Here is a 14,832-nt window from a genome sequence, read left to right on the forward strand (position 1 = left end):
TATTGAGCAATTTTCATCGAGCAGGATATGGAGGAAGATTAAGTGGATCATGCCATGGTAAGTGATGCTGGGCCATTCGAATAAACCTCCGTTGGACACGTTCAATTCTCACGTTCCATACAACGTCATTCGGAGTCCAGACAATAGAAGTGGTTTCCACGATAGGTCGAACCAGCGCACAGTACAAGGACTTCAAGCAGTGCGGATCAGTGAAGTCTTTCGCAATTTTCGATATGAAACCCAGCTGGCGGTTTGACTAGACAATTATCGACGTATAACGTCAGTTTTGGATCCAACACAACTCCAAGATCAGTAACCTCCGTAACTCTTTAAAGTGTGGTTCCATCAATATGGTTATCAATCAATAATGGGTGTTTTGAACGATGAAAGGTCATAACAGAGCACTTTGGGACACTGACAGTCAATTTGTTCTGATGGCTCCATGGCACACGGTCAACAAACTTTGCAGACGATAACAGTCATCAACTGATCGCACTATTAGATATATTGTCAGGTCGTCTGCATAGATAATTCTGCAATCCAAACCCAATTTCGATGCAACGTCGTTGAAGTAGAGTGTAAACAGCAGAGGTCCCAAGTTGCTTCCTTGTGGCACGCCAGATAAGTTGCAGAAAGGGGACGAAACGCACGAATCAGTTTTCTCACGGAGTGTTCTGCCAGTTATTTAAGAACCAAGCCACGAAGTGAGTTTGATCGTTGCTCCGAGGCGCGATAGTTTGGACAACAAGATGTTGTGAAAAAAGTACAAGTACAAGACACTGAAGACGACCACACAGTTGTGGTCGAAATACGTATCTGCAAAGATAACGAAAATTAACTGGTGGAATTAAATGGACAGTACTTAATTCGTCTTGGACGGTTTAATACATTCCACTAAACGAGCTTAATATATTTTTCTGAAGATGTTGTGGTCGATCTTGTCGAAAGTCTCCTTCAAATCGCTGTAAATAACATTGCAAAAGTTAGAAAACCTCGAAAAAATGTAAAACTTTAGCTAGGTAAATAATAATAAATTGATACCTGCGTGGCATAAAAATCAAAATACTTTGGCGTTTGGTATATGTTGGGGATCATAAAGAATCATAGTCTTAAGCCAACACTGATTAAATAAAGCAAAACTATACGTAGCCAAAAATAAAAATCGAAATATTTAAAGTGTGTTTTTAACCTTCCGCAACTCGCTTCAACTTTCATAACACGAGAACTCACGTGTTGTAAAAAGTACAACAGTCCTAAAATCCGTTATAATAAAGCCAATTGAAATGATCTCAACGTGATTTTTTCGGAAAAATAATAAAGGGGATATATTCTCTCATTGAGGACATTTTTTAAGTCTAATGGATCTTCTGCTGGTCCTCCGGAAGATCCGGAATCAACGGAACACCGGTGAAAATAGTCCATCTCTACAATAAATGGCGCAATGTTTCTTATAAGAATTTTAAAAACTCTAAAAGCTCTGGAAAAAATCTAAATCCACCTATAATCCCATGCGGCCTCATGGGTCAAGAAAAAAAATGATTCAGAATTCTCCCACTGAGCGGCGCTAGTGTACATGAAAATACCAGTTTGGTTCGATATCTCGAGATCTATGGGATTTAGGAAATTTCCGTCTTCTACAAAGTTGTTCAAGGATTGGAAACAAATATGTTGAGAAATTGTTAAGTTCAGAATTCAGCCGTAAGGCGGCGCTAGTGTATATGAGTTATTAGTTGGGTTAGATATCGCGGAATCTATGGGAATTAGAAAGTTGCCGTCTTCTACAAAATTGTTCGAGGATTGGATTCCAATATGTTGAGAAGCTAATTAGTTTGAAATTCATCCGCAATGTGGCGCTACTGTATATGAGAGATCAGTTTGGTTTGATATCTCAGGATCTATTGGTTTTGGAAAGTTGCCATTTTCTATAAAGTTGTTCGAGCATTGGAAACCCATATGTTGAGAAACTGTTTAGTTCAGAATTGAGCCGTAAGGCGGCGCTAGTGTATATGAGAGATCAGTTTAGTTCGATATCTCGGGATCTGGATGTGGGAATTAGAAAGTTGCCGCTTTCTACAACGTTGTTCGAGTACAGAGAACCAATATGTTGAGAAACTGAATAATTTATAATTCATCCGCAAGGAGGCGTTACTGTATATGAGAGATCAGTTCTTCGATATCTCGGGATCTATGGGATTTAGAAAGTTACCGTCTTCTACAAAGTTGTTCTAGGATTGGAAATCAATATGTTGAGAAGCTTCAGTTTATAATTCATCCGCAAGGTGGCGCTACTGTATATGAGAGATCAGTTCAGTTCGATATTTCGGGATCTATTGGTTTTGGAAAGTTGCTATCTTCTATAAAGTTGTTTGAGCATTGGAAACCAATATGTTGAGAAACTGTTAAGCCATAAGGCGACGCTAGTGTATATGAGAGATCTGTTCAGTTCGATATTTCGGGATCTGTGAAATTTAGAAAATTGCCGTCTTCAACAAAATTGTTCGAGGACTGGAAACCAATATGTTGAAAAACAGAATAATTTAAAATTCATCCGCAAGGAGATGCTACTGCATATGAGATATCAGTTATTCGATATCTTGGGATCTGAGGGATTGAGATAATTGCCGTTTTCTACAAAGTTGTTCGGGGATTGGAAACGAATATGTGAAATATTGTGAAGTTTAAAATTCATCCGTAGAGTAGTGATAGTACATGTGAGACCACCAGTTTGATTATATAACCTCGGATCTGTGATATTAGAGAGTGGCCGTTTTCTTCACAGCTGTTCGAAGATGGAAACCATTATTCTGAAAAACTGTTTAGTTTGTGCGGTCATAGCAGAGTAATGACTGAGAATTTCTTCCAAAATCACCGTCAGAAATGGCTTAGAAAAATTGCGCTGCTCTAGGACGAACTTCACAAAATTACCATTTTTACGGATGTTCCGGATTTTCCGGAAGGCCACCTGGTGGCCACTGCGGTCGTAGCAGAGTAGAAGCTGTGTATTAACTCGAATATCGCCGTCAGAAATGGTTTGCAAAAAATGCGCTGCTCTAGGATAAACTTTCCAAAATGACTATTTTTACGGACGTTCCGGATTATAAGGAAGACTGTCTGATGACCACCTACGCTTATAGCAGAATAAGAACTGTGGAATTTGTCTTACATCATCATCAGAAATGTTTTAGAAAAAAATGCGCTGCTCTAGGACAAACTTCACTAAATGACCATTTTTACGGACGTTCCGGGTTTTCCAGAAGGCCGCCTGGTGGCTCAAACATCCCCATCAGAAATGGTTTAGGAAAAAAATGCGCTGCGCTCGGACGAACTTTCCAGAATGACCATTTTTACGGACGTTCCGGATTATAACGAAGGCCGTCTGGTGGCCGCCTAGGGTTATAGTAGAGTAAGAACTGTGGAATATCTCCAAAATCACCATCAGAAATGGTTTAGAAAAAATTGCGCTGCTCTAGGACGAACTTCACAAAATGACCATTTTTACGGACGTTCCGGATTTTCCAGAAGGCCGCCTGGTGGCCATCTGCGGTCATAGCAGTGTGAGAAACGTGTTTTAGCTCAAACATCCCCATCAGAAATGGTTTAGAAAAAAATGCGCTGCTCTCGGACGAACTTTCCAAAATGACCATTTTTACGAACGTTCTGGGTTTTCCGGAAGGCCGCTTGGTGGCCACCTACGGTCATAGGTGAGCGAGAACTGCGAATTAACTCCAAGGTTATTATCAGAAATGATATAGAAAAAATCGCTCTTCTTTAGGATGAATTGTTAATGAACTAAATAAATAATTCATTACTGGTCACTTTTCCCAGTGCACCTGAGCCTTTTATTTAGCTATATTCACCCGAGCCTTCTATCGAATCACTTTTATTATCTTTTCAATTGATGAAGAACTAATTTTTTTGAGGAATACATGGTGGTTTGGTGCAAATTGGTCAACTGACTAAAAAGTTATCTCATTTTTACTCAATGTGTTGTACTTTTTACAACGGTGCGAGTCCCGGAAGGTTAATTTATGGAACAGTCTATTTTTTTCTCTTTATTTTATTAAGGTTTTCAGCCCTGGGTTAGTTCACCTCAGAGGAACAGTCTATAGTTCAAATGATCATAAAGAGCAAATAGATATTTTTTATAGCGGTTTTCACCGTTTGACTAGTTCTCTTGCGCTATGTTAGTAGATATTTTGTTACGCGTATAGACCTATACTCCATACACCTATATTCCACATTTTGAAGGCATGCCCAACTTGATTCATGAATCGTTAGGAATATTGACGTAGGTACATGTACCATATCAAAAAGGCCGATGGATGTCCGTTTACGTGTGGAGTCCTGAAAGTCTAAACTCCAGGAAATTCTTGGAAGATCTGGAACATCTGATGATAACATATCCCATTTTAGGGTATGCATTATTACGTATGAGTGTATTGACAAATGTTGAGTAGGCGACTGGGTTAGATTTTCGGTTTGGCCTAGAAAATTTTCGCACTTTCCCTAGGCAATGATAGGTATGCAAAAATAGTAACTTGGCTTAGAATATTCGCACTCAATAACTGTGGACTTGATCGTGGAGGTGTTTAATGAGTACTAAGGTGCAAAAGGCGGCAATGTCCCAGTGGGGAATGCATTGCCAACAAAGAAGAAAGAAGAAAACAAGTGAGGCAAAATTCAATTGAAAATCGTAAATTTGAAGACAAAAAACCTTATTTAAATATTAGTTTCTAAGCCGTTACAATTTCACTCCTCCGTACTGTCATTAACGATCATCACCCTTCATTGAAATGCAATGCCGCTTGCGGTTAATTACACTTTTATCGTAGCCGGAAGCATCAGCTAAAGTAAAAAGTGTTGCTACCATTACGGGTTTATTTGTGCCGAAGGGACAGCGGGATATCGAGTACATTCTAGTGTACAGGTCAGATAAGAAATGATAAAGTATGTGGTGCGTCGGCAGTAACTTGGGTTGCGCTTTGCATCCCTGCTGCGCGGCCTATGGATGTTACTGAAGAAACCGCCTCGATGGGTAGCTTTATAAGCATGCTCTGTATTGGGGAATCGGGACATAAGTAGTGGCTGCTCGCTTCAAAAGTAGGTGCAAAATGATCAGAACGTTGCATTTGTGGATTGTTCTGATGGTTTTCTGTGGTCTGGCAAGCTGCGACTCCAACCAAGTGGACCGTCCACCGAATCCTAAACATGGGAGCGACCAGACGCACAATGAAAGCGAACGATCCCGAATAGCCACCCAAATTGATGAGCTATCTGATGACGAAGAGGCTAATCCTTGGGAACTTAGCGGATTGTTCGAGGGAGATATGCTGCTGGATCCACATAGCGCCCGGAACGGAATATTGAACGATACTATGCGATGGCCGAATGCTACCGTTCCGTACTATGTCGAAGATGACGACTTCAGTGAGTAGCAGACGTGATTTTATACCGCATGCATCTAAAGAAATATTACATTACAGCTGATGAACAGGAGTTGATCATACTACGGGCCATCAAGGAGTACCACAAAAAGACCTGCATAAAGTTCCGACCATACCACAGGAGCGACACAAACTGGGTGGTGTTCCGATCAAACGGTACTGGCTGCTGGTCCAGCGTTGGGATGCAATCCGAGGGTCAAACTGTGAACCTTCAGTCTCCAGGCTGTGTCAAACACGGAGTGGTAATTCACGAACTCCTTCATGCTTTGGGGTTCTTCCATCAACAGAGTGCTGCCAACAGGGACGACTACGTTAGGATCAACTGGGAAAATATTGATCCAGGCCACGAGCATAATTTCAATAAATACAACGACAGTGTGGTGACAAGCTACGGCGTGGAATACGACTACGGAAGCATAATGCACTACAGTGGCAAAGCGTTTTCGAAAAATCAGAAACCAACGATCGAAGCATTGCAGCCAAATGTGACGTTAGGACAGCGGAAAGGCCTGAGCGAAAAGGACATAACAAAGCTGGATCAGATGTACGAGGGACGGTGTGAGCAACGTCCTGATCTGGAGGATGCCGAATCTCCAGGCTTTCTGGACCACTTCAACTCCCTGCTCGGTTTACTCAGCAACAATATGCTACCGAGTATGCTACCGTAGATGAAGACTAACAACCAACAGAAGTTATTTCAATTGCAATAAATTTTACGACGCAACGACAACGACGTCAATTTTATGTTATTACTTGCTGTCGTTATTTTTTTCCCCGCTCGTATTCTATCCACATCCGTCAATAAATTTAATCAGCTCGGGCTGCTCGTGCACGCTGAGCTATTGGTGTACGTATACACCGCGGCGAGACTCGTTTATTGCAAAAACGACGAAGACGATGCCAGGATTCGTCGGAATTGCGCTTCTAATCCATCAGCCGAGGGGTGTCGGGCCCACTTTTACGGTGAAATTGCTCGTTCATTGAATTCGCAATATTGGAAGATATTGCGAGAAACAAACTGCTTCATCATCTAGCTTTGTTTTCACTTTTAACAAGCTTCGAATGGGAAATTGATTGCAATAATTTGATAAGGATCGTTAACATCGAGAGGGATTAAATAATAAGAGAAAGACATGCATGTTCAGGGTTTAAAATATGGCAAAATCATCTGATATAATGAAAATATGAGGCAAAAGTTAGACTGGATTTGTTTCCAGATCCAGGTCTTTTCATTACAAATACATAAATGTGAAAAAAAACAGCTACCTTTGATTTTAGAGGGGAGATAAGTTCACGATCAGGAATTTTTTTGGAGATATTAATTATAAATTCTTTGAGCAGACATGTTACGGGATTGATGAAGCTTCTATCACCGACTATCGGGTAACGGGGAGTAGAATGTGGTGTAGATTAAAATTAACTATCTTAAAATTCGATAAAATGAGTAAGACTTATCAAATCGACCGTGTATCGCTTGACTGTCCCCGGCAAGACGGAAGATTGACGCAGACCTATAAGCCGCCTATAAACCACATTTCTGTTAACAACGTAGATGAAAATACGACTCGATACAATCGTTGGGGCCTGCGTGTCGAAACAAAGATAACGATTGGAAATTTGAAGTAAGGAACTACAAGTCCCTGTAATTTTGAAGTGGCATTGTTGAAGGAAATTTACTGGACGGAACAATTAAAACTAAAATAAAAACTTTCCCTAAAAGGTTGGAAATTTTTCATAAAAAAAACAATAATCAGGGTAGAAATTTTCCATCGATTCCAACCAGTTGCTCATGTGTTGCATTTGTAGCTCTGGACTTGTAAAATTCACTGGTTACTGGCGTATTTGTTTGAGTAGAAAAATTCCGAGATTATTTGGTCACAAGTCGGAAAAGGTACATCACTTTATCGGCGTTAAGTCACTTGCATGTTTGCATGATTGTATGTATGCCCCACCATAGATACCAATTTATTACTATAATCTAATTTATGATATCTGAATGTCTCCCTGAGTGTTTTTAGGCAAAATGAGGAAACGATAGGAAGAGATTTTAAAAACTGAACAGCAGCATATAAGCATAAAAGCATATGTCATATGACTAAATATTTTATGCAAATTTCATCACATCCGTTTTATTAAATAAATGAAAAAGTGCAAGCATTAGTGTGGAACTTGTATTAAAGGAAACCTGAACCTAATTACATGTTAGGAATTGGTTAACATGTCGAATACAACTGCGATCAAGAAATCATTAGAATCATGATTTAAAACAGTTGGTTCCCGGGTGCCTTCTAAGCATTTTTTACAATTCTTTCACGGTTGTCCTATCCACCTCGTAGTTCACTAATTTGTTATGTTCCAAGGGATCCTCATTTTTTTACAAGATCAGATGGAGGACTGTCATTTAGAATGCAGAAAATTTTGATTTACTAATCAATATGAGTAAAATTTATCGATTCAGAAGAAATTCTTAACGGAAATCAACTCAGATTGTCCATGCAAGCCCATAAAGCTCTTGCGTATTATATTGGTTTGAAGCAGATGTTCTAGCTACTCCAAACGGTTCTGGATCAATTGGTTGACCTTGTACAACTACGGCTGATATCCAATCGAAATCAACCCAGCATGTCCATACAAGTCCCTAGAGTCCTTGCGTATTATGTGCAGCCCATATTAGTTTGATGCAGATGTTCTAGGTTCTCCAAATTGTTCTTGAATTCAGATCAATTGGTCTAAAAGGGCAACTACATACTTGTATCCGTACCTTGTAAACCAATTGATTTAAGCTCGAGAACAATTTGGAGAACCAAGAACATCTGCATCAAATTAATATTATATGCAAGGGCTTTAGGAGCTTGCATGGACCAGCTAGGTTGATTTCCGTTATGAGGTTCTTCTGAATCGGTAAATTTTACTCATATTGAATTTTTTAAATCGAAGTTTTCTACATTTTTAATGACAGCATACGGACTCCAGCTGATCTCGATAAAATAAAATGAGGATCCCTTGAAACATAAAAAAAACTAGCAAGCTACCGGAAACAAGATGAGGTGGTGAATCGCTTAGGTGAGAATCGCTTAGAAGATGCCCTGGTAACTGCTGTTTGAAACAATGATTCTAATGATTTCTTTATCGCAGTATTGGACATGTGAATTGGACATTTGAACTTATATGAACATGCAATCATGCAAACATCCAAGTGACTTCAACGCCGCTGTTAAAGCGATGTACCTTTTCCAACTTTGTGACCAAAAAATCTCGGAATTTTCTCAATCAAACTAAAAACGCCAGTAACCAGTGGATTTTAGAGGTCGAGAACTACAAATGCAACACATGAGCATCGCGAATACAAACTTTTTTCTGGTTTCGTCGTCCAGTCTTATTGACTTTCGTTTTACTTTTTACTATGTGGAAAACGGGGCGTGACCGTATCTATCTCATTTCCGCTAAGGTAATTTAATGAGGGTAGCTTAAACTGGGCTGCAAAATGGTGGGTTAACATCCAGGAAGGACGCCCAATAGAGCTCTGGTCCCCACAATTTCCTATCTCACGCTTCCACGGGTCGTCCGATGACAAAAGACCGCCAGCCTGGTACCCAGCGGCTGATTAACGAAAGGCTGTATCGTGTCAGCTATACCTAAGGTGGCAGCCCCACCAGCGCGGTGTAGGTAACGAGACCCCGGTAAGAAAGCTTACTGAAGTCTCTCAAATACCACGAAAAATGGATATAGAAGAAAAAGAGAACGTTATTTTTAGCAACCGACCCAGCAACGAAATAAGGACTATGATTGGAAACTCGGTACCTGGAATGTTAGGACCCTAAATGAACCTGGACGAGAGAGCCTTCTGGCTCGCGAATTGCAGAAGGTTGGAGTGAACGTGGCCGCTATTCAAGAATTCCGATGGCCCAGATCCGCAGAACGTGAATTCCGAGCCGTGGACCCCACGACCAACACTGCATTCAAATATAACATCTATCATAGCGGTGGCGGAAAAGCAGAGCATGGAGTTGGTTTCGTAGTGATGGGCAAGCAGATGAAGCGAGTGATGCGGTGGAAACCCATTAGCGAACGAATCTTTGTGTTGATGATACGGAGCAAAATCTTCAATTACAGCCTAATCAACGTTTACGCACCGACAAACGATAAATCCGACAACGTGAAGGACACCCCGAGTAGCATTTCATTCATTTATTTAGTTTACATCTAAACAGATAACACTGAATCAACAATTTGACTCTACAATACACGGTTCGAGGCCGCATCTCTCCATCCTCGGATACGCCCCACGCTCGCCAAATCGTTTTGCACCTGGTCTGCCCATCTCGCTCGCTGCGCTCCACGCCGTCTCGTACCTGCCGGATCTTAAGCGAACACCATTTTGCAGGGTTGCTGTCCGGCATTCTTGCAACATGTCCTGCCCATCGTACCCTTCCGGCTTTTCTGGATACTGGGTTCGCCGTAGAGTTGGGCGAGCTCATGGTTCATTCTTCGCCGCCACACACCGTCTTCTTGCACACCGCCAAAGATTATCCTAAGTAGAAATGGGCAAAACAGCTCATTGCAGTGAGCGGTTCTGATCCGTTCAGTTCGTTGAAAAGAGTCAACTCCTTAGATCAGCTCTTCAATTCTTTAATGCTACATATATTAAAAAATAATTGTTAATATTATTATTTTGATTTTAATTATTGTTCAAAAATTTGAAAAATTTATGTCATTCATTTATTTATTCATTCATTCATCACTCATCTATTTACCTCACTTTGAAATTTTTTAAATGTTAAGCTATAGTGAGGTAATAATTTCTTTTGAAAAACTGACAATTTTAATCTAATAACATTTATTACGCTTTTTCTGACCGTCTAGTTTTGAAGTCTAGGAGTTCATTCAGAATCATTACATTTATTTCTGTACACAAACTAACTCAACATTTACAATGTTATGAAAACTTGTATACTTGGAAGGAAGTATTGGCTTGAGAAATTGATTGCGAGTGATTTGACTATGCGTCCAATTTGGGAATCTCGAGCTCGTACAGTAGCCGCTAGGTTGCGAAGGCCGACGGAGGTCCTTCGTAGCTTAGTTGGTTAAAGCACCAGTCTAGCGTACTGTAGGGTCATGGATTCGAGTCCCATCGAAGGGAAAGTGGTTACCTCCAATACATTAGCATTAGCATTAGCATTAGCATTGTTACGGTGTAATTCGTAGATTGGACACTAGTGATACTCATGTTTTACTTTTGAGATCCTTATCTAGAATGCTATCAGAAATCAAGAAGAGGAGTGGTCCTTGATTCCAGTCTTAAACAAAAATAACAAAAGCATGAGGATTACTACTCCTGGCCACGCCCATCTTCACCGTAACTAGGGAGAGGAAGGAAGTGTTGATGTAGTACTTACTTAACGAGAGGCCACCGACTTAGCGACATCCTCATAAGTACCACGGAGTTGGATAATGAGGAAGGTAATCGTTGGGTCAGGATTTGCCTGTAGCTGGCAATGTAACCGTGGTAGATCTTACCCCGTAACACACCACGTAAAGGTGTCTACCCAGCATTACGGGTCAAGTGGTTACCTCCAATACATTTTCCTAAATCAATATCTTCCACATAACGTATATATCCACATATGAGTTTTCATAACATTGTAAATTAACGTCCAAGTCGGGTGGTTTAATCCCCGGAAATAGGCAATTAACTTTGATTGAACTAATTCAACATTATTTTCTATTCATAATTCTATGTTACATTTTGTTGATAACGTTTCTCAATCCGTTAATTTGAATAGTTCAGTCCCTAGTCTCTGATATGTATATGAAACATATCACGTGTCATAAGTTTTCTCTTCACAGTGCAGTAAATCAATGCCTTGTTTGCGTGCGCTTCTAGCCATGCGTAGTTGACATTTTCATACAAGCGAGCCCATTCATCTATATTGGTTCCCGAAATGCGAGAGAACTAAAGGCAAGAGAGTAAAAAATACAGAGCACGGTGCTACAAACAAACAGAGTGCGCAAGCAAAAGATCCGCTTCGTGCAAGACACAGCTCCCAGTTCGGTTCGTTCGAACCACACGGTTCGCTAGAATCGGTCGCCCCGCGCGCGCGACTGATCCGAATCGAGATCCATGTCACTGTCACACGGATCTGAGCTGCACGCTAACTTTCACCTACTCAATGACTGAGTAAAATTGTATTGCCGTCTCTTTTCTTCCTACGGAAATTTTACTCAATTTCCGTCAAAAGCAGGACAACTCAAAACTATGAGTAATCCTGCTTTTGACGGAAAATGAGTAAAATTTCCGTAGGAAGAAAAGCGACGGCAATACAATTTTACTCAGTCACTGAGTAGGTGAAAGTTAGAGTGTGGTAGCGCAGCTCTCGCTTCCATGTCACAACAATTTCGAGCTGGACGACGACATGCACTCTAACTTCCACCTACTCAGTGAATGAGTAAAATTGTATTGCCGTCTCTTTTCTTCCTACGGAAATTTTACTCATTTTCCGTCAAAAGCAGGATTACTCATAGTTTTGAGTTGTCCTGCTTTTGACGGAAATTGAGTAAAATTTCCGTGAGATAGAAAGAAGGAACAATACAATTTTACTCAGTCACTGAGTAGGTGAAAGTTAGCGTGTGAGCGGAATTGAGAGTTGTTCGGATCTTCGGATCTTTTGCTTGCTACGGTTCGTTCGCTACCGCACTACTAGGTATCTCTTGTGTGTCCGTTAGTAGCGCCGAGTATGTGGTTATGGGTTTAGAAATAGACGGCAAGCTAGATTATTTTTGCTTGTGTGTTTCTTATTCCTTTCTGCACCAGAAACGATTTCTGTTGCTTGGCTTGATGGTGCTTGAGGTGCAAATAATAAACAATCAGCACGTGCGCGGTACTGGACTGTAATGCTCATACAAGCTCGCTTGTGTTGTGTACCGCGAGCGTGGTATTTTCGTTTGTGTTGTACAAATTACAACAGCGCGCGTACTCGAGTGCGTACACTCGAGGGAGTTTCTCTAGGCTCGTGTTTGACAATGATTTCATCGATTTAAAGTGAGCTGCTGAACTGGGGTTCTTTAAAAAAGATCCATGGTTCATCAGCTCGATGTAAGGAAGCGAATCTTTCGAACAGCTCCTGAGCGGAGCGCCCATCTCTACCGTTTACACACATGATCGTCACTCACTATCATCAGAAATCACTGCATGGTGGGCAACAACTGATGATTGCCACCATTCGTGAATGCTTCTGGCCAACTAATATACGAAATCTTGTTCGAAAAGTCATCCATGAGTGCGTGCCCTGCTTCAGAACAAAACCCAGAGTCCAAGATCAGCTAATGGCAGATCTGCCGCCCGAAAGAGTTATCCCTTGTTCACCGTTTCAGCGAGTAGGGGTCGACTACTGTGGGCCATTTCAAGTCGCCTATCCCTATCGTCGTAACCGCCCAGTGAAGGTTTTTGTTGCCATTTACGTCTGTCTAGTAACAAAATCAGTCCACTTGGAGCTAGCAGCGGACCTATCCTCTCAAGGGTTCATTGCTACTCTGAAGCGATTTTCCTCTCGGCGCGGACAGCCAGAAATGATCACATGCGACAATGGGAGGAACTTCGTAGGTGCAAAGCGTCATTTGGAAGAGTTGCGGCGACTGTTCAATGACCAACAGTTTCAGCAGGCCATCGTGAGGTTCACGGCAGAAGAACGCATTCAGTTCCGGTTTATTCCAGCACGCTAACCCAACTTTGGTGGACTTTGGGAATCGACAGTAAAATCGTTTAAGCTTCTGTTCAAAAGAACGATTGGATTGCACATTCTGCTGTATGACGAGATGCATACTATTTTAACACAGATGGAAGCAATATTAAACTCTCGTCCACTCACGCCTCTGAGTAATGATCCCGACGGTTACGAAGCTTTGACTCCGGGGCATTTTTTGATTCAGCGCCCCCTAACGGCAATACCTGAACCTGACCTAGATGGAGTTCCCGAAAATCGTTTGGCAGCTTACCAAAAATCTCAACGGTTTACACAGCATTTGTGGAAGAAATGGTCGCAGGTAACATTACGCTAGATTCATGCACTTCGCAATAAACTTGCGTGAAAAATCACGTTGACTCGTTTTATACAGCAGGCTGTGTAAGAGTTTTTTTCGTTTACCCAATAAAGTAGTTTTCTGAATAGACTTAACTATTTTTAGCAAAAATACATGATTTTGATTAGTATAGCGACACGGTTAACAAATACTTTTTAGGACAATATTATTATTTAAAAAACTTGTGGCAAAAATACGATTTTCATTTGAAGCAGCACATTATAATTGCTACCTTTCGGCTTTTACAAACGACTTATAGTGAATAATATATTTAATATAAATGCAATTTATTTGACAAATTTATATGCAAAGATATGATTCAAATATGCAAAAGATTGCTACTTTTAGAAGAAAAAAAATACAATCACAAATATAAATCGAAATTCACTAAACTATCTTCGTTCATTGCCTCGACAAACACATGTTCAATATTTGATTGCCCAATTTGTGCATGCAAATTATTATTTGCCATATTCTTCCTTCACAGTAGTACACCACTTCATCAGAAGATTGTCTGTCCGCCTGCTTACATCTATTTTGGGAACGGATATTACTGATAGCCATACACATCCGCAGCCTGGCGAACAACGATAGGTAGGGTTACGGATAGTATTTCCGGAAGGGTCCTATTCCCGGCATTCTGTGGGTTCATTCAAGAATTCACGATGCACCTAGTTGAAATTAAACTTCAAAGTTCCATTGAAGCTTAAGACGGGTGTGCCAAAGCATATTAGCCTGCCGGGAATACCTGCCGATACCCTACTGTGAAAAAAAAAATCGACTGAATCCATGTGAAAGTTGACTTGCGATATGTCGCCTTTGCAAAAGAAACCCAAGCCGGCGGCGCTGGACAGAATCGAAATCCACTGGAACTGGACGAAACGAAAGCGATGACGATACCTATCTGACGCCTAATAGTTTTAACGCCGAGAGGGAGAGATTCAGATCCAAAGACACCTAGCCAGCCAACCCCGCTGCTGGCTGTTGTGTGACGGAAACCGGTTCCTGGGAAGTCAACGCCACTGCCAAACGCGCAAACGGCGGCCGCAACCCGTTCTCGACGCGCGCTGTGGCACCAACGCTAATTAACACGAATAACATTATCGATTGGACTCCACTCCGCCCCGGTCGGTGTCTCTCCGGTGTGGTTCGGAGTGTGATTGTTGGCTTTGTACGTGCGGGTAGTACGTGATTTTACGTAAAACATAGTACAAACTATGTAGGACAAGTTTAGTGTGTGCTGTTCGAGTGGCGTGTTTGACCTAGTTGTTGGGAATTAAAATTGAAAATAGCTACATTATGATGATTAAGT

General features: G+C 41.1%; 2 protein-coding genes across 3 annotated transcripts in view; one reads left to right on the forward strand and one right to left on the reverse strand.

Moving 5' to 3' along the window:
- The window catches only part of LOC134219937 (FERM, ARHGEF and pleckstrin domain-containing protein 2-like), a 200,796-nt gene that overhangs the window by 126,204 nt on the left and 59,760 nt on the right, over positions 1–14,832 (reverse strand). The gene's annotated exons all lie outside the window — the stretch shown is intronic.
- LOC134220087 (seminal metalloprotease 1-like) lies at positions 5,076–6,177 on the forward strand. Its single transcript, XM_062699049.1, has 2 exons — positions 5,076–5,427; positions 5,484–6,177. The coding sequence occupies exons 1-2, from the start codon at positions 5,112–5,114 to the stop codon at positions 6,110–6,112; spliced, it is 945 nt and encodes a 314-aa protein (XP_062555033.1). The 5' UTR covers positions 5,076–5,111; the 3' UTR covers positions 6,113–6,177.

This window comes from Armigeres subalbatus, chromosome 3, assembly GCF_024139115.2.
Source record: "Armigeres subalbatus isolate Guangzhou_Male chromosome 3, GZ_Asu_2, whole genome shotgun sequence".
In the NCBI taxonomy this organism is placed as follows: Eukaryota; Metazoa; Arthropoda; class Insecta; order Diptera; family Culicidae; genus Armigeres; species Armigeres subalbatus.

Coding starts and splice junctions, on each gene's coding strand:
- LOC134220087 (XM_062699049.1), top strand. CDS start 5,112: ATGATCAGAACGTTGCATTTGTGGATTGTTCTGATGGTTTTCTGTGGT. Junction 5,428..5,483: donor TGTCGAAGATGACGACTTCA/GTGAGTAGCAGA, acceptor ATTACATTACAG/CTGATGAACAGGAGTTGATC.